The 20,062-nt window shown below is 42.3% G+C and overlaps 1 protein-coding gene across 3 annotated transcripts; it reads left to right on the forward strand.

Annotated features, from left to right (window-relative positions):
* The first annotated feature begins 13,739 nt into the window (after positions 1–13,739).
* Positions 13,740–19,323, forward strand: tbxtb (T-box transcription factor Tb). 3 transcript variants are annotated; one of them, XM_078557600.1, is made up of 8 exons: positions 13,740–13,942; positions 14,321–14,585; positions 15,338–15,472; positions 15,798–15,859; positions 15,942–16,003; positions 16,101–16,277; positions 17,806–17,938; positions 19,056–19,323. In XM_078557600.1, the coding sequence occupies exons 1-8, from the start codon at positions 13,740–13,742 to the stop codon at positions 19,321–19,323; spliced, it is 1,305 nt and encodes a 434-aa protein (XP_078413726.1). The 3 variants fall into 3 exon arrangements, with proteins under 3 accessions (XP_078413726.1, XP_078413727.1, XP_078413728.1); XM_078557601.1 differs by having other exon boundaries at positions 16,104–16,277; XM_078557602.1 differs by lacking the exon at positions 16,101–16,277.
* The last annotated feature ends 739 nt before the right edge of the window (positions 19,324–20,062 follow it).

Below are 20,062 nucleotides of genomic sequence, written 5' to 3' on the forward strand. Positions count from 1 at the left end.
GGAGATCCCTGAGGCAATATAGAGCCATGGGCAGTCATGAACTCCACTATTGAGAGAGTGGCCACTCTGTTGTAGAGCCAAATGCAGCATCACTGTGATTGGGTGCAGGAACAGCTCTCAGACATGCACACACAGAGTGAGACTCTCTGCTGATGGGGCAGAGATATGAAAAGTGAATGCCAGCTGCGTCCCACTTGGTGGTATTGTCCTGCTATCAATGACATTATGAAAGGACTGGGGCAGTCGAAGAGGTTGATGAGGGCGCCACTCCACTGGGGGCACTGGCATTATCCTTCACCTCCTCAGCCCCTTTGACTCAGGAACCATCCCTGCTGCAGAACCCTGTGACAAAGGCCCTGTAGTGACACAGGCGCAGCAAACTGTTGAGGAGCCTCCAAGGGCGAGGATGGAAGCCACAGGCATCTCTGCCAGGTGCAGATACAATGGAGCAGGCTGCCTCCATCTGATTCCCAGCCACAGGAAGAACACCGAGGCAGAGTGCGTGTGAGAGCAAGGCCCCACGCTGCTAGTTTCACTCCATGGGACGCCTGGGTGATGTTTGCTCTGTTTGTTTTTTCATTGATTTATGTGGTTATAAATATATTGTTTGATGGTATCGCTCAGATTTCTGTGTGTTCATAGATTGTGGTGGGAATTGAGCGGAAGGCTAGGGGGAAGGGGGATGCCAGGGGATCCATTGTCTTGTAGTGGGTGCCAGGTCTAGGAAGTGGGGCGATGGTGGTGCCCCACATCTGTGGGTGGCAATGGGATTATCCAGATGTGTGTGCTGGATGGAAAACTTGTGTCAGTGCTTCAAGTTCAGAATGGGAGCCATGTGACATAGGCCTGGGAGCCACTCAGGTCAAGCGTTGATGAATTAGCATGGTCCTTGCAGCCATGACAACTTGCTGACTGCCATCAGGCCTGGGATGTTGTCGGCAGTCTCCCTCCAATGTGTGGGTGCTGGGCTGCTCTGCAGCTCCTCCTTCATCATCCTCTTCCTTGTCTTCTTCCTCTTCTTTCTCCTCAGAGGAAGAGTGGGGTATCATTCCCTTCTCCACATCCAGCTCCATGTAGACATGTTGTGGAGTGTGCAGCAGCAAACCACAATGCAGGAGATCCTGGCTGGTTCATACTGGAGGGCAACACCCCACCAGGGCAAGGTAATGGAAGCAAATCTTCAGCATGTTGATAGTCTGCTTGATGCCGGCTCTTGTAAGTAGATAGCTCTGGTTGTAGCACCTCTCTGCTTCCATGTCTGGGTACCAGACAGGCAACAGGAGCTACTTCCTCAGAGGATGACCTTTATCTCCCAACAGCCAGCCACAGAGCCTGGATGTCGGCCTGAAGAGGTGCAGCACCTGAGACTCTTGCAGGATGAGGAATCATGATAGCTGCCCTGGCACAGAATGCAGACCTGCAAGATGTGCCCCTTATGGCCATAGACCAGCTGCACATTCAATGAATGGAATCCTTCCCTGTTGAGGAATCTTGTTGGCTCGTCCATTGGTGCCCTGATGAGCTATATGGGTACAATCAACGGCCCTCTGAGGGTATTTATCATTGGCGACAAAGGCCAATGCTCTCTCTGCCTGTGCTGGTGCCTCTGTATCAAAATGGATGTATTCCCCACCCTCTGGAATAGGGCATCCGTAACCTGCCTGATGCCATTAATGCATAAAAAAAGCAGGGCCACAGTGACCTTGACAGATGCAAGTAGGGGACTGATTGGGGGCCCCAATGCATCAGGCCACTATGCACCATAGCACAAATACCTGAGGCAATCTGCCTGGATAGGCACACTCTCCTCCAGCACCAGCACTCTGTCATCTATAGGGAGATGACTCATGGGCAGTTGAGTGAAGTGATTGTGGGGTAAAGCTGGGCATTGTCAGTGTACACATCCTTGGAAATATTAAGCATGTGCAGTCTCTCTCCATTTAAATAATATTCTACTTTTCTCATCTTCCTGCCAAAGTGGACAGCCTCACATTTTCATATGTTATATTCCATCTGCCAATTTTTTCTCATGCACTTAACCTATCTGTATCTCTTTGCAGACTCTTTGTATCCTCCTCACAACTCGCTTTCACACCTATCTTTGTATTATCATCAAATTTGGCAGCAATACAGTCGGTCCCTTCATCCAAATCATTAATATAGATCGTAAATAGTTGAGGACCCAGCATTGATCCCTATGGCACTCCATTAGCCACTGTTTGTCAATGTGAAAATTATCCATCTATTCAGTCTCTGGCCGGAATTTTCCATTCCCGTTGGCGTTGGGCATCATGGCGGGCGTGAGCAGACAATATGGTGGGAAGGCCAAAAATCAGTTTCACGATGTCGTGAATCTAGTTTGCGATCATCCGCTCCACCCATCAATCTCCACCCAACCATCCTGTGTTTCCCGCTGCCGGACATCAGGAACGTCATTTTAATACATCAGCATATCATTGTAACCTCTGCCCACCAGAATCATCCCCCCACGCTGGATCATCTGGGCAAACACCGACGTGTTTCAGAATTGTACATGAGCAACGTGCACCTATTGGGCTGCACTTCACTCGGGACTTCGAGGTTTGTTTGCCCCCCCACCTTGCTTTGGGCAGCACCCGTGGTCATCAGCACCAGGCTTCACAGGCAGCAACCCATCACTTTTAGAGGGGCTCATGGACAGGTCCCTACCTACCAGACCAGGCGTAAGACCTGGTAAGGCTTTTAAGCGTAAAGCTTTTCAATGGCTGCAGGGCTAGGGTTTGCTTGGGGAAGGGGGAAGAAGAAGCCTCAGGTAAGGGAAGAGGCTGCAGGGCGAGGGCTGCACTGGGGAATCGGAATATCCCAGGGTGTGCATGTGTTGGGGGGCACTTGTTGATCTGTGCAAATGGCCTCAAGATAGTAGGGGCTGAGGAGGCAGCCTCCAGAGGAGATGAGGCCAGATGGAAATGTGAGAGTGTGTGTGAGAATGGGTGGTGATGCCCCTTGAGCTGGCAGTGAGTGAGATGCCAGTGAATTTGTGATGGGCTTGTGAGTAAGTGAGTTTAGAATGATGAGATGGTTGCCTTTTCCTGACAGCATGGATGAGATCATACATCCTCCTTCTGCACTGGATAGCCAACATCTTCTGTGCAGAGTTGGCATTGACCACCACTGTCACTGCCTCCCAAGCTGGAGTGGTGAGATTGCTGGATCTCTTGTGGCCAGAGCGGAGGGGCGGAGGACATCACAGACGGCTTCTAAAGGCTTTCCAGTGATTAGCCACTGAACCTGGTTTTTGGGGCCATGTCGTCACTGGAGCAGTCCTGGGCTGCAAGCATTGAGAACTGTGTGAATGGCTGCAGTTTAAATATGGCACTTGGAGTGAGGAAATGGTGTGGTAATGGCTTGGCGAGTGATTCAGAGGCGGTTCTCCAGTGAGACAGGGTGTTTCCTGTGGTTGCATAATTAATGAGTCAGGATTAGGTTGATACGGTGTGAAAAGCTGCCATTGCAGCTGGTGGGTAGAACGTCCTTTTTCCCACTTGCTACTGCACTTAGTGCAAATCTGGGATGATTCCACCCTCTGTTTCCTGTTAGTTAGCCAGTCCACTATCCACGCTAATACATCACATCCAATGCCTTGAGCTCCTGTGAACCACCATGAGACCTTTCTTATGGCAACTTATCGAATGCCTTTTGGAAATCCAAGTACACTACATCTACTGGTTCCCCTTTATCCACCTCTTTATCTGCCCTGCTTGTTGCATCCTCAAACATGATTTCCCTTTCACAAAACCAGGTCGACTCTGCCTGACTGTGTTATGATTTTCTAAATGTCCTGCTACTACATCTTTACTAATCGATTTTATAATTTTCCCGTTGACAGATGTTAGACTAGCTGGCCTATAGTTTTGAGCTTTCTGTCTCCTTCCTTTCATGATTAGTGGTGTTACATTTGTGGTTTTCCAATCTTCTGGGACCTTACTTAAGGAGGGATATCCTTGCATTGGAAGCAGTTCAGAAAAGGTTCACCAGGCTGGTTCCTGGGATGAAGGGGTTGCCTTATGAGGAAAAGTTTAACAGGTTGGACCTGTAAAAATTGAAGTTTAGAGGAATGAGAAACTTAATACAATCACAATAACTGGAGAGTCTAGGAAATTATAGAAGATTACAACTAATGCATCCACGATCTCTGCAGCCACTTCTTTTAAGGCCCTAGGATGCAAGCAATCACATTCAGGGTACGTGTCAGCCTTTTATACCATTAGTTTTCCTAGTACTTTTTCTCTGGTGATCATGGTTGTATTAAGTTCCTCCCTCCCTTTTGCACCCTGCTTTTCTACTATTCTTGGAATGCTTTTTTGCCTTCTTCTGTGAAGACAGATACAAAATATTTGTTCAACATCTCTGCCACTTCCTGGTTTCCCATTAATTCCCCAGTCTCATCACCTAAGGGACTAACATACACTTTAGCTACTCTTTTGGTTTTTATATACCTGTAGAAGCTTTTATTGTCTGTTTTTATATTTCTTGCTAGTTTTCTTTAATATTCCAATTTCTCTCTTTTCTTTCAGTCATCCTTTGCTGGTTTCTAAAAATTTTCCTAATCTTCTGAACTACCACTAAACTTTGCTGCATTGTACATCTTTTCTCTCAATTTGATACCGTCCTTAACTTCCTTAATTAGCCACAGATGGTGCATCCTTCTTGTAGCGTCTTCCTTTCTCAATGGAATATATCTTTGTTGAGAGTATGAAATATCTCCTTAAATGTCTGCCATTGCTTCTCTACCATCTTACCTTTTAACCTATTTTCCCATTCCATTTTAGCAAATTCTGTCCTTGTGCCCTTATAATTGCCTTTATTTAAGTTTGAGATACTAGTTTCAGACCCACATTTCTCACCCTCAAACTGAGTATGAAATTCTATCATATTTTGATCACACTTACCTAGGGGATCCTTTACTATGAGGTCATTAATGAATCCTGTCTCAATACACAATACCAGGTTTAAAATAGCCCATTCCTTTGTTGGTTCCAGAACATATTGTTCTAAGAAACTATCCCAAATACTGTCCATGACACATCCTCCAGGCTACCTTTCTCAATTTGATTTGTCTAATTTATATAACAATTAAAATCCCCAATGATAATTTCAGTCCCTTTGTAGTCCCATTCAGTCCCCATTATTTCTTGATTTATACTCTTTCCTATAGTGGCCTATAAACCACTCCCACCAGTAACTTCTTTGTTTCTTCTTATCTCCACCTGCTTTGGTGCTGGTGCAAGCACTAGGCAAACCAGGCAGTCACCTTTGTTGCTTAAAAGTTGCTTGTCTATTCATGAAACTAAGCAAAATTCTGTAGACTTTAAAAAAAAATCAGAACCGAAAGCCAGCCAGAACCTCACAAAGGTGCCCAAAGGTTGGAGGCAGCAGTTACCACTGAGAGCAACTTTCAGTGAAACTGACAGTTCAATTTTCCTTAAAAGCAAGCCAAGCATGAAGCTGCCCTAAGGGAAGCAGCAATGCCCACCCTCAGCAATTGTCAGTTTCAGTCAGTTTCTGAGAGTGGGAACTGACTGCAGAGTTGTGATTGGAGGAGCAGCAACTGCAGGAGAGACAGAGCTTCTCTTCCAATCACAGATTCTGTCTCTCTAGGTTCAGTGTGTTGTGATTGTGTTTGGAAGGAGTTGCCTGTTCTATCAGAGCTTCTCATGAACATACAGTACTTGAACATGTTGGAAAAGTTGAATGAATGCAGAGAGGCTGCAGGTTTGCAGTTACAAGTTAGCAGCTTGGAGGAGGCTGGAACTGAGTTAGAGGGAGAGAAAAATAAACTTTACAAGGGAGGAGACTCTAACCTGGGGTCAATGAATAACCAATAGATAGACAGTTATTAGCATAGACAGAGAGAGCGAGACACACACACAGGGAGAGAGAGAGACACACGCACACGGAGAACAAACAGAAAGAGGGAGAAACACAAACAGATGAGGATAGAGACACACATACAGCACAATCAGGACTGAAGGAGATATAGGAGAGAGCACAGAAAGACAGCTAGAGTCAAGGAGAGAGGGACACACACAAAGGGAGAGTCAGAGAGAGAGAGAGAAACAGAGACAGAGTTTAAGAGAGAGATAGAGGGAAGAAAAGATATAGGCCAGCTCCATGAGAGCAGAAATCTCCATATGAAACAAGGAGTTTTGTAAAGACGGCTGGATTCATTAATTAATGGATTCTTAGTGAAATACAGTTAATGTTTAAAAATATTAGAACCATGCTTGAAAATATACTAAAACTGAGAAACAATGGCAAGGGGCAGTTACTTTGCCTGCATCTGCATCTTCCTGTCTCCCCTCACCCTAATGCCAGTGAACATCTGCTCAGTCACACAGGTAAAATGAATTCAAATTAATATTTCATCCATAAATTTAAATAATGACATTCTGATATTAAATTCAAATAAGCACTGTGTTTTAAAGTTCACCATGCAAATGAAATTATTCATACATTAGATCAAAATCGATTAGAAAATATAAATCTAAAAAGGTTAGTGTAAAAGTTTTTTGTTGTTGAAAAGTTTGTCTATTCATGAAACTACTTAAGTAAACAAACAGGCTTCAGCATACACAGAGAATGGGTGATGCTGGTTAATCAAAAAGGCCAGTGAGCTAAGAGTTCTGCATTTTCATCCAGTCAGAAAGCTCCTGCGTGACCTTGTGGCGATGTGAGAGTTGAAGTATCACAAGAGATGCAGGAATGGAGTGCGTGAATCTAGTGAGGGGCGTCAAGGGAACATGGTGCTGCAAAACAGTGGGAGGCTGAGACCAGAGCGAGGGCAGGTCACGGATAACTCATGAGTTTGACAACTTTTAGCAGTTGTGTGACAGCGGAACTGATGGGGAACAAGTGTTTGCACCATTTTACTGTATTCATTTTCAAAAGTTAATTTGTTGGGGGGAGGGTGTTTGCAAGGCTGAAGGTTCACCTAGGGTGCCTAATACTCTTGTACCGGCCCTGTCCACCCAAACTGATTCTATATTTTGATCCTTTGAACCAAGATCATTTCTCACTACTGTACTGATCTCATCCTTTATTAACAGAGCTACCACACCTCCTTTTCCTTTCTTCCTGTCCTTCTGAAATATTAAATACTCATCAATATTCAGGCCCAACCATGGTCAATTTGCAACCATACCTGTGTACTAGCTATCATATCATACTAATGTATTTCTATCTGTGTTAGCAACTCATCCACCTTGTTACAAATACTCCAAGCATTCAGTATAAAGTGCCTTTAATTCTTTTTACCATTTCTTCCCTACTCTGACCTTATTTGCTGGTGCACATTTCTGTTTGTATGCTCTGTCTCTTTCTGAAATACTTTAATTATTATTATCCATATTGCTACCCTACACTATTACCTTATCCTTTCTTCTTAACTTTCTAAATCTCCCCTCACATGAACCTTCCCCCACCCTACCATTTAGTTTAAAACCCTCTCTACAGTCATATGATTTTCCAGGATACTGGTCCCAGTGTTGGTCAGGTGAAGTCCATCCCCATGGTACAGCTGCCTCTTTCCCCATTACTGGTGCCAGTGCTCTGTGAATCAAAACGCATTTCTCCCACATCAATCTTTGAGCCACGCATTCAACTCTCTAATCTTATTTACCATTTGGGAATCAAGGGGTATGGGGAGAGAGCAGGAGTTTGGCATTGAGATAGAACATCAGCCATGATCATATTGAATGGCAGAGCAGGCTCGAAGGAACAAGTGACCTACTCCTACTTCCATTTCTCTATGTTTCTATTTGCCAATTTGTTTGTGACTTACATGGTGATCCAAAGATTTTGCTTTTTAATTTAGTTCCTAGCTGCTCATACCGAAAGAGAAATAAAGTGTGTGTGTGTGTGTGTGTGGAGGGGAGTGGTGTGGGGGGAAGAGAGAGAGAGAGATTGGATTAAGATCTGGCAAAAAAAAGACAGGATGGAAAGCTAAAAAAAGTTTAATTTTAAAATTTACATTTAAAAAATTTCCAATAATAAAACCTGCAGGGATGAGATTGCACACTTGTAATAGCTAATTAATTAAAAGGGTACTTAGACCAACATGGATACAACTTAATTTTCTGAGTTGTGTTTAATTCATATCTACAGTGCAAATGCAGGAACTTCATGCTGCCAATGCACGTCATTGAGGGAACCGGTCAACAAGATGCTTTTCTATAAAACCTAAAGTCTAAAGGCAACTTTCGGATTTCCATGTTTAGCCATGCATCTGTCTTCGCCCGAAATTTCTGTAGTATTTGCGCATAAATAAGGATGAACACCAATAGCCTCGCCATTATTTTGACAGTAAATTCTTGGCCATAAATTATATTAAAAACACATTTTCAGTTGTTACACAGATGAGAGATTCCCCGCATTGTACACGCGTAAACTGCAGCATTGTGTGGTGAAAATCCAGGTGCAGTTGCTAATTTATTTCAAGTGACAGTTCTGGCAGGAATATCAACCTCAAACATCAGTTTAGAATAACAACCTGAAAAACATTACTCAGACACAGAAGATAATTTTATAGGTAAGTGTAATCTTATTGTTCTGAAATCTGCCATTATAAAATGGTTTTATTGCAGTAGAAACAATATTAATCTCAAAATGAATTCTTACGATTGCTTGAGATTAGAGCTCTAACTGTGGTTCCGATGCTTCATGTCGATTGGCAATAACTAACTGACTTTCTGGGGCTGAAAACCCTCAATCTCAATAATCTGCAGACATGAAGCAGATTAGCCACCGAAGATCTCCCCTTCTGACCCCATCAGTCTAGTAAGTCATTTTATAAGTAAAATGTACAGCAAGACTGCCAACCGACATGAAGTATCAGAGCCACAATATCTGCAAAGCGAAAGTTCCAACCTCAGGCAATCGTAAGAATCCATTTTGAGATTAATATTGTAATTAAAAAAATGTTTAAATTACATATTTCAGAACAATAGGCTTAAACTTGCCGATAATATTATCTTCTGTGTATGAGTGATGTTCAGGTTTTTAATCCAAGCTAATGTTTGGGGTCGGGGAGATCAATTCATTAACATGATGATGATGGCTGATGGAGATTACTTAGCTGCCCACTAAAGTAGGGCTCCCTTTATAAGAGAATCAATTTCAGTAGAAGATTATATTGGCAGTTGAGCTTCTCCTCGGCCCACCAGGAATCATGTTTGAGTTGCACGAAAATTCTCCCCAAACTAGACAACCAAAGAAACATTGACAGAAATTTGCATCAGAGTGCTATGGACGTCTGGAGGTGTGCCGGTTCGTGCATATGCATATATGTTAGATTAGACAGATGGGTAAATTCTATATCTATTTATTTTTTTCTCTGCCCTTTCTCATTGGTGAATCATTCGCAACATCCCTGGTAATCTGCTCTCAGGATTTTGACAGTATTGCTATGAAGCCAATGGTTGAATTACCTGAGAGTGGCTCTAGATAACCATCTCTCTCTCCCTAAGAAACCTATGTAGAATTTGATCCTTTGACCCACAGATTTCCATGATGATAATGCTGTAATGGAGCACTTTTCTATATGGAGACGTCTCTGATATTAAAGGAAGCCCTGCTGCCCTCCAAGGCAGAATGGTAAAACCCAATGGCTTTCCACACAATCTGCTCCCACAACACATCTTAAGGTGTTGATTGCAGGAATTTATAATATCTGGTTCCTCAGTGAGGTAAATTGAGGAAAGGCCCTTCACTTAACGGCATCAGCAGTAATGTACTGCGGCACCATTCAGAATTGTGACTTCTGGTAAAGTGTTGTTGATAATAGTAGCACAGTATATTAAGATCGGCTTTTACTATAAAGATAAAAACAAAAAACTGCGGATGCTGGAAATCCAAAACAAAAACACAACGTTCAGTGCTCAACAAAGGACTTAGTTTCATATCCTTACGCCCTCATCTCAATGAATTTCGGGCTCGGCACGATGCTGAACTTTCTTCTTCCGCCGTCTTCGTCTCCGTGCTCACTTCTTTGGGCAGGAGTCCTCTCCCCGTTCAACGGATCCTTTTACCCACCTCCAATATTCTCCCTCCACCTGGACTCCTCCCTCTGGATTCTTACCTCCTCTTACCTTAAACCAGCTTATATTTCACCCCTCTCCTAACTTTACTCAGTTCTGTTGAAGGGTCATGAGGTCTCGAAACGTCGACTCTTCTCCGTCGATGCTGCCAGACCTGCTGAGTTTTTCCAGGTAATTCTGTTTTTGTTTTACTATAAAGTATTTATCTTTCATTTGTAAAAGCTTTCGAATAAGAAGTCTATTGCTGGTGAACCGAACCCTAATATCAGAGCTTTTTTCCCTGTAATCGCACAATATAATTTTGACTGACCCGCAGAGTGAGAAAGGGAGATATGTAACTTTCTGGGCTTTATCTTAAGAACTGGACTATGCCACCATTTCAATGAAATGAAGCCGGTCATAACACCAAGAACTTTGTTCGAGTGTAGATGTTCCAAAGTGTATCGCTCACGAAGAAGGCCAGGAACAGCTAACTGTACGGAACTCTGGCAATCGAGTAAATTTGTTCGTTTTAAGTGTACTTCAATTCACAAGGCATCTCTGCTGAGTGATTTACATTTTAATAACGAGCGCCAAAACCTGTCATTAGATTGGAAACAAATACATCAATTACTTCAAACGTTTTGAAAAGCGTTTTGTTTGTGGTTTTTTAATATATTTTTCACTCTGGTTTGTGGACCGCGCAATCTTTCCTGGTTCTCGCGTTCCAAGAAGTGAGTCTTGCCAACGTTTAGAGCGAAACTTGAGCACAAATTGAATTTGACATATACTCGGTAACTATTTCAATCACTCCAAATCTTATGCCAATCTTGGTGGAAGGAATCTGATGATGTCATTGTTGGGTGCCTGAAAGGATCTTTGAGATGTCTGATCCCTTGATATAGAGACTCAACACAGAGACCCACAGCCAAGTGGATTTGGTCTGTAATTAATTGCAATCTTTGGACATTGTCACATCTCATGCAGACATTTCAGTCTACTAACCCAACATGGGCAGAAAAAGGGAGCATCCAGACTAGTAAAAATTAAACATGAAGTGTATCACAATTTATTTCATCATAAAGCCTAAATACACTTGATGGTTGGTTAAATACAAAAATTTAGGCGATGTGATATGAATAAGGTGTAAGTCCCAATCACTCTCCCCCCCGCCCCTCGCCGAGTTTTTTAAAATATTGTTTCTTAAAGGTAATGATGGGAGTTGTCCAGATGGGGAATCTTCAGGGGCAGAACTCTAACTAAGGCTGACATCGAAGAAACAATTCAAAGTAGCAACAATACAAACGTCTGTGTTTAAATACACATCTTGTGGCCTTGTCTTCCGGGGGAAACAAATAACAAAGTATTCCAAATTTTCGGAAGATCTCATATATTTCGGTCAATCTGTGCAATTTACTTTCCAGTAATCTACCGCTGAATTAAAACAATTCACATGATCTTCTTTTGAAATGATCCACACAGTGCTCTGTACAGACAGTGAACCGGTTGTCTTGTAGCAATCGATGCTCTCGATCATTTTAACGTGAAGCAACATTGATAGTGGAATGCAAATCATTGACATTCTTAGATCAAAGTAGCATTGATTTGTCTCAGTAACATAAAGTTAGAGTGATCAAAAGCAGCAAAACAGTCATCACTACTCACACTCCAATATGACATGTCTATTAGCTTTTTCACTTCACATTGTGCCACCATTAAAATAATGTAGTGGAATCCGGTACACAGGGAAGAATCAGATTAGGTATGAGGTGTATTATAAAGTTCAGCGAGATAAATGTTTCTCTTCGCCCTCCCTCTGGCCAATGTTTATAGCGATGATCTGGAAGGGCTGAAGGAAGTTTTTTTTGGCTGTAAACTGTCATGCACTGCAGCCCACAGTCAAAAGCTCTATAGCTGTCCCTGCAGTACTCGCTCATGAGAACCAGCCTGAAATTACCATCGGACCCCAAAACAAATTGCTTCCCCTTTTGGTGGTCAATAGAAAAGAGCCTTTTTGGTTTTATACCTGAGGGGCAGCCTCAGTCTTTATTCACAATGAACCGCTTTCATTTGAAACAAAAATAAAAATACCTGGAAAAACTCAGCAGGTCTGGATTTTTATTTTGGATTTCCAGCATCCGCAGTTTTTTTGCTTTTTTGCTTTTTTTCGCTTTCATTTGATGCCGAGTGAACCTCCAGACGTTCTTTCTGCCCCACCATGGTTAATCCATCATTTTCCTCCCAAGGCCATACGTCATCAAAACTCTATCCTATCCGGCTCGCCCATCCGGTGTGCGTTAGATATGGAAAGCATACCATGGTGTGCGGTAATATTTCCCCAACCTTTCCAATTCAAGAAGTTATGACGATGCTAATAAATTATTTTAACTCGGGCATTTCAAGAGTTATTGTCTTATAGATTTCCAATTTCACTTGTTTCTCACTTAACGCTAATATTAAAGAGGAATCTTCTCACAATCTGAATATAGAGAAAGAACAAAGTACTGCGGATACTGGAAATCTGAAATAAAACCAGGAAAATGCTGGGAACACAGCATCCGTGGAGAGAGAAACAGAGTTAACATTTCGGTTGATGCTTCAACTGATCTAACATGTACATAATATGGAAACTGTAAACGGAATGCTGCAGATTTTTTTTCAATTCCTCGAGTCTTCCTTCCAAATAATAGCGGCCAAAGGTTTGGTGACTGCTTTGCTGTCCACTGTGTAGGTCATTTCAAAGAGTATTGTTCTAGGAGCAACCCGATTAACGGTTCCATTTAACCATTTCCTGGTTATTGTCACCTCAACCTCTGAATGTATCTTTCTCACAGAAAGGTAATAAAGCCTGGGCACTAGCCCAGCGGTACTGTACTTTGGAGCGTAGCAGTTGCATGTCCCCTCAGACGCGAGACTGGTATAATTTTCTTGAATGTGAAACTCGATTGGGGCCCATCTGGAGTTTCATTTCAGTTTTGAGGTGCGTTCGTCTATGACCCATGTCTGTAAAATCTTACCTTCGGTCATACTGCATGAGTTACAAAGAGAAAGTTGCCATTCACAATAGAAGTAGTAATTTATCCATCAAATACTTCGTCAGTTGAGCAATCTTTTGATATTTTGGTAAGGAGCTATCGTCTTACAAATAACAAATCGTTCTGACTGATCAATTATTAATATTTGAGTAATATTTCTAACAATCCATGTTTCGTATTACTGATATATTCCGATTTCAATTGAAATGAGTCCTGACATGTGTGAAAATTGTATGACAAACAGATTAGACACTTGAGAAGACTGGGGCTCTATATCCTAGGAGCCATTTCCTCATTGAACCCCATGCTTTGATATAGGTGTAAACATTTGCAGATTTGCATAAAATAGCTCTATTTAACTTCTGGTAATTACATCTGGCTGGAACTTCAGAGGCTTTCACCAGCTTCACTGATATGGCCGCCACTAGCCAATCACAGTCGGAACCACTTAGATCAAAGCACTACACAACCAATCCGAGCCCATCCAACCCGCTACCTGACGTCAGCATCCAGATAGATTAGTATTTATTGGGATGGATGAGAAGCAACGAGAAGACTGTAAAAGGGATTATAGTGACCAGAGGCACTAGCTACCCTGCTGTAACAGTAGGAACCAACCGGGAGAAATAATTGGGCTCTCGAGATCAGGACAATGAGTTCCAGTGCAACAGAGAGTGGGAAGAGCGGCCAGTACCGGGTGGACCACCTTCTAAGTGCGGTGGAGAGTGAACTGCAGGCTGGAAGTGAGAAAGGAGATCCCACCGAGAGAGAGCTGAAAGTCAACCTGGAAGAACTGGATCTATGGTTGAAGTTTAAGGAGCTAACCAACGAAATGATCGTTACAAAGAATGGCAGGTAGGTACGAGCAGAGAGGCGAGTTTCCTCTGGGGATTCTCATCTGACCTCCCCGCTACGCAGGATGTGGGAGATATAGGTTTGAAAACTCTTAGAAAATGAAGGGGCTAAATTATAACTGGTTCTATTTTGTACATTCTGTAATTAGAGCGGTACAAAGCACCCCAAAGCTGACAGTGATTGTGTTTCCTTCTCCATGTCCTACTGAGACTATCTTTCTTCTACATGTTGCAATAACCGATGTGACCAACGATAATGACTCTTGCAAGCACGTTTTTCAGGCTCATGTAGAAGGCACATTACTCGGGAGTTTGTGGCAATGGATAACGAGTACCCTCCCCCCTTGTTCACTTGGTTTGATTTCTTTGCTGTTCTCAGGAGGATGTTTCCTGTACTGAAAGTGAATGTGTCAGGGCTGGATCCCAACGCCATGTACTCGTTTGTGTTGGATTTTGTGGCGGCCGACAACCACCGCTGGAAGTATGTGAATGGGGAGTGGGTTCCAGGTGGCAAACCGGAGCCTCAGGCCCCGAGCTGTGTCTACATCCACCCAGACTCCCCCAACTTCGGGGCGCACTGGATGAAGGCGCCCGTCTCCTTCAGTAAAGTCAAACTCACTAACAAACTCAACGGCGGAGGGCAGGTACATCTTGTAGATATAACGCATTACTCACCAACTCAATCACTCCGCGCACACCAGCTTCTCAACTAGACCAAATTCCTCCCGATATTATATTTACTTGGATTGATAAATAATTCAGAGCTATTTACAACCCTACCGATTCACATTATCTGTGAAGATACGAAATCATGATGTAAAATAGCCACGCTCTCGAGAATTGTGACAACCACTTTATAAGTTTTGTCTCGTCAATCGGGTAACAGTAACTATTTAACACCAACGTGTAGTAGCAAATAATACCGATAATTAAATTGATGGTTTTAACTTTCTCGACGCTGCCCCGCGATATTCCGCAGTGGCCTGACTTTTACACTATCTCCAAAAGAAAGTGGAAACAGAACTGGAACGGCGTGAACTGAGTGGACGGAACTTTATCGAGTTAACGGGCCATTTGCTTCATGATATATGAGCTAAAGCAAGTTATTTCAACATTTTTTAAAAAGCCGTATAAAACAAGAGGCAACATAACAGGATCAAATGGCGTTATTAGTTTAAATGTCGAAACATTAAATGGTGTCGATTGTTTAAAATATTTCACGGAATCGACAGGATACTGCGATTTTGGCGCACTCTCGGGATGGTGAAACGCAATGGCACACTATCCTTACGGAGAAACATTTCTACAGTAACTAGGAACATTTCAATATAGATATTATTTAAATGGAGGTGACGTCTGAATGACCTTGTATTTTTCTTTTAAATATTAATTGCAGATCATGTTGAATTCGCTGCATAAATACGAGCCCAGAATTCACATCGTGCGAGTTGGGGGACCCCAGAGAATGATCAGCAGTCATTCGTTCCCGGAAACTCAGTTCATAGCCGTGACCGCCTACCAGAATGAAGAGGTAAACATCTTACAAATAACCTGACACTGCACCTTCACAAAACCAGGACGGAAATGTTATTATTGAGGGTTACCGGTAAAGGCAAATCGTCCTGAGGTTAAACTGTGACCTTATGAAAATGTTGCTGGTCGCTGTTTAATTCAATCCTTAAAATTATTTTCAATCCTTAACATTTTAGGCCATTTCGATTTTATTCACCATCTTTTGTCAATACTGAAGACTAACATTCGCAAATTACATTATTTACGAATTACACGACTAAACAATTCACGACAGCAGCTCAACACTGAACGAAAGCTGATGAACCTTATTTTCCCGCTTACAGATCACAGCTCTTAAAATTAAGTACAACCCGTTTGCAAAAGCCTTCCTCGATTCCAAAGAGAGGTGAGACTAAGAAAATATTCTGTTACAATACTTTGTGTATGGACAAATCTGTGCGCTGTGTTAATGGACTTTTCTTGTCCAGAAGCGATCACAAGGAAATGCTGGATGATGTGAGTGACAGTCAACAATCTGGATATTCCCAATGTAAGTTTTTTGGGAGATTTGCTTTGCATTGATTTTCTATGTCGCCTGACCGCATTGTGTTTTGCTTGTCTCTGACTCGATGTCTATTTCCCCCCAGTAGGTAGCTGGTTTCTGCCTGGCACGGGTACTCTGTGTCCTCCTTCTAATCCTCACGCTCAGTTCGGAGGACCCCTCTCACTCTCTACTCCTCATGGCTGCGAACGTTACTCCACCCTTAGGAACCACCGCTCTGCACCATATCCCAGCCCATACACACACAGAAACAACTCCCCCAGTAAGTGGAATACTGCTCTAAAATATACCAGATATACTTTTCAGCGACTGGTGAAGGATATTCATAAAACGTCGCTCACTGTAGAAACGTTAGATATCAAAGGCCATAGTGTCTGTTGTCATACTAATACACTTAGAAAACTTCATGATATCCTATCTGAATAGAACACTTAAATAAGTCTCCTTCAAAACGTGACTCCTAACAGTACTTGGTCCTGATTTATGATACTTTAGTCACCTGTTATGCAAGTATTTTTAGGGGGCCAGGCCACTGGATTTAAGCAATGTCACCGGATTAGTAATCCAGAGGCCCAGGCTAATGCTCTGGGGACAAGGGTTCAAATCCCACCATGGCAGCTGGTGGAATTTAAATTCAATTAATTCATGAAAATCTGGAATTGAAAACTAGTCTAGTCTCAGTAACCACAAAACTATTGTCAATTGTCTTTTTAAAAAAACCCACCTAGGATCCTTTAGGGAAGGAAATCTGCCATCCTTACCTGGTCTGGCCAGTATGTGACTCCAGACCCACAGCAATGTGGTTGACTCTTAACTGCCCACTGAAATGGCCACACAGTTCAAGGGCAATTAGGGATGGGCAGCAAATACTGGCCCTACCAGCGACGCCCAAATCCCATGAAAGAAGAAAAAAAACATTTAGAAATTAAAGTGAGGACCCAAAGTTATTACCTTGCTAGAGGCGTGGGGGATGGAGGTAGTGGTGTTATAGAACCAAGGCTATGAGGAGAAATTGGATGAGGGAAATTAAGCAGTGAGTAAACTTTGGTTTGGAAAACCCGCTGATTGTGGAAGGACTGAGGGAGAAAGGAAATGTAACCGTTTTTGAGGTACAAGGGAATAAAAAGAGTTAGTGCAGAAGACTGTGTTACAAGACCTATTTTCAACACAGCGATGTATGTAGTAGAGGAAGAACACGTAGCAGAAGGAGAGGAAAGTTCTAGAAACATTAACTATTGTAATAGCAATAAAATATACGTAATGATTGTGATGGATAAAGAGGTTGGTAGTGAGAAAGCAATAGTGATTCCACTGTTTTAATTTTACTGACTGTAGACAATTATTTGTATGCAGTAGCTTTATTATATCCTTCATTATTTACTACATACTTCGTTTGCACTTTACAAAGGTTTAAAAATGAAAGTACCTAATGATTGGGGTAAGAAATGATTTGGTAAATACTCAATATAAGTTCTAAACGTACACGCATCTTTCAAGTGGACAATTTATTTGGATATTAATTTATTTGGACAATTTATTTTGATACAGAACAAGATGTGCGCTATTTTGTAAAGCCGATTTTATGCAAGTCATAGTATTATTAAAATAAATTGCTTTTTGTTTACAAACTTATAAACATGACTTTTAGTACAACAATTTTATGGTGGCAGGAAAAATGTTCAGTGTCATTATTTATAGGTGATTTCATTGAATGCAGACTTGCTGCACTCTGTGGTATGTTCAGTTTCGCCATCTGTGCCATTGCTAATTTGCTCTGGTTTTCTCTGTAGCTGGCTATCCGGATAACTCCTCGGCCTGTCTCTCCATGCTTCCCAACCATGACAACTGGTCCAGTCTGCAGGTTTCCACGCATACCGGCATGCTGCCCATGGCACACAACACCGGTACTGCTACCAGCTCTAGGTACGAGACCATTGGCAGGAAGACCTCAGTGAATGTATCACAACTTCGGGGGTGGGGGGCCTTTCCATTGTAACAAGGATGCCGTCTGTTTCTCAGGGGAGATTTAGAAATTCCAGTGTTACCAAATCCCCAGTGCTAATACTTTAATACTGTTTTTCAAACCATTTTATTGACTTAGACCTCAACCTGTTGCCTAAAGCAAATAGAAATTAAACCACGAAATTACCTAAACATCGGTTCGATTGATTCACATTTCATCCATGCTGACACGTGAATTAAATATATATATATAATTCATTGCACTTCCCCACAAAATGATTGGAGAAAAACGTGATAGGTAGATGTGGTATCAGAGCAAGCACCTCTTAAGTCAAGATGCAAATGCATATCTGTCTTGGCAACTAAGTTTTATTTTCAACGGGCACACGTTACAAATGTACTTTCTAGTAAATTATAATATCCATGTAGCCTGGATATTAAATAACGAATGAGCTTTCTCTTCTGTTGAAAACTCTAGTGAAGGGTTTCTCAAGCGGCAGGAGGGTCCTGTGGCATTATAATCGGCGAGTCCAAAAGCTGACATGAAATTTCAAATTCATTTGATATCCAATGCATAAGGCGGAATTGAAATTTGTTACAATCCATGTACAGCCCACATCTCAGCTGGAGCCTTCCTCCAGTTTCAGTCGTAGACTCATTTCCTTGAAGAATTAAATTTTGTTTTTTTTCTAACTTAGATTGTTTTTAAACCCTGCTATCGTAGTTGTCCAGTAGAGAATGACTGACACAGGAGCATGGAATGTAGTTAAGAAATTAATCCTTATTGGAATATCCCTTTAGCAATCAAACTTCTGCTGAGAGGGCAGGTTGTGCCTTGATGGTCAACCTTGATAGTTGAATATCTTCAACCGAATTGAAGATTTAATGAGTGTTCGCATATTACTTGGTCCATGTTAACAAAATAGCAAGGATATTTACACTGAACCACCTCACCGCTATTATTACTGATCCCATCCATTATGGATATTTTGTAAGAAAGTTCCGCCCCCTAAACGATGCTATTGAAACTTTTAACGACTTTTCATAACTTTTAACGGCTCTTTCTTTCTTGTTGCAGCCAATATCCGAGCCTGTGGTCAGTCAGTAACAGCACCATCACCCCAGTGTCCCAGTCTGGGGGCATGTCCAGCGGCCTGAGCTCACAGTTCCTGCGGGGTTCCCCGGCTCATTATCCGTCTTTGGCTCATTCAGTGAGCGCCACCTCCTCAGGATCGCCCCTGTACGACAGTGGAACCGGCATCGAGCTGTCGGAGAGCCAGTACGATGCTTCTCCACACAGCAGACTTACTTCCACATGGACTCCAGTAACTCCCCCATCCATGTGACAGCACTTGCACTCCGGTCGCCTTTCTCAAGCCATTTATTTAATTTAAGGACTTCTTGCGAGTTTCCCCCACTCCGACTCTTTTTTGGACTTGATGTTTATACTCCGTGGGAAATCCGAAAGAATGGCAGGAAAAGCGAACTTGTTTTTTTAAGATTGTTTGTAAGTTCTCTGTATAAGTGGTCAGAGATGGGTGTTCTTCAGTACAAAGCCCCTCCTGTCTTGGGTTTTTGTCGGAAGTGGCATGACCAAATGCTTTAATGAGAATGATTCTGTGTTCATAACTATAATTTAGAGGAAATAAAAAATTATTGTAAAATAATTCTTATAAAGGAAATGTAAACCTACATCAGGACTTGGGAAGATAAATCATGCAATTAATTAATCGTCAGTCATGTAAGCTGTAGACAGTAACTTAAATCCAAACTCAGGTGCAGTTGTAGTATTGGGGTCCGTCATTAATCACAGAAGCACCGACCTGCCCTGAAAGGAGGGCGCAGAAAATACAAGATAGAGGATCAAATATATAATAGATGGAGTATTAAAGCGTCCCATGCGCCACACTGTTTGACAATTGTCATCGACTTGGCCTGCGTTAGGCATATGCATAATAGTGTAGCAAGATTCTTTTAAAGTGACCGAAAACTCCAATTAACAATAAAATGCCGGCGGCGCTGAAACTGTAGGTGAAGACAGATAATGCTGGAAACACTCAGCGTCTGTGGAGAAAGAAGCTCGCT

The sequence above is a fragment of the Cetorhinus maximus genome, chromosome 14 (assembly GCF_964194155.1).
Source record: "Cetorhinus maximus chromosome 14, sCetMax3.hap1.1, whole genome shotgun sequence".
Lineage (NCBI taxonomy): Eukaryota > Metazoa > Chordata > Chondrichthyes > Lamniformes > Cetorhinidae > Cetorhinus > Cetorhinus maximus.

What these genes read in the sequence shown, in the direction of transcription:
- tbxtb (XM_078557600.1), top strand. Translation starts at nt 13,740, where the DNA reads ATGAGTTCCAGTGCAACAGAGAGTGGGAAGAGCGGCCAGTACCGGGTG. An exon ending in CCGCCTACCAGAATGAAGAG is followed by an intron (nt 15,473 to 15,797) that starts GTAAACATCTTA and finishes TCCCGCTTACAG; the next exon opens with ATCACAGCTCTTAAAATTAA. An exon ending in ACAATCTGGATATTCCCAAT is followed by an intron (nt 16,004 to 16,100) that starts GTAAGTTTTTTG and finishes ATTTCCCCCCAG; the next exon opens with TAGGTAGCTGGTTTCTGCCT.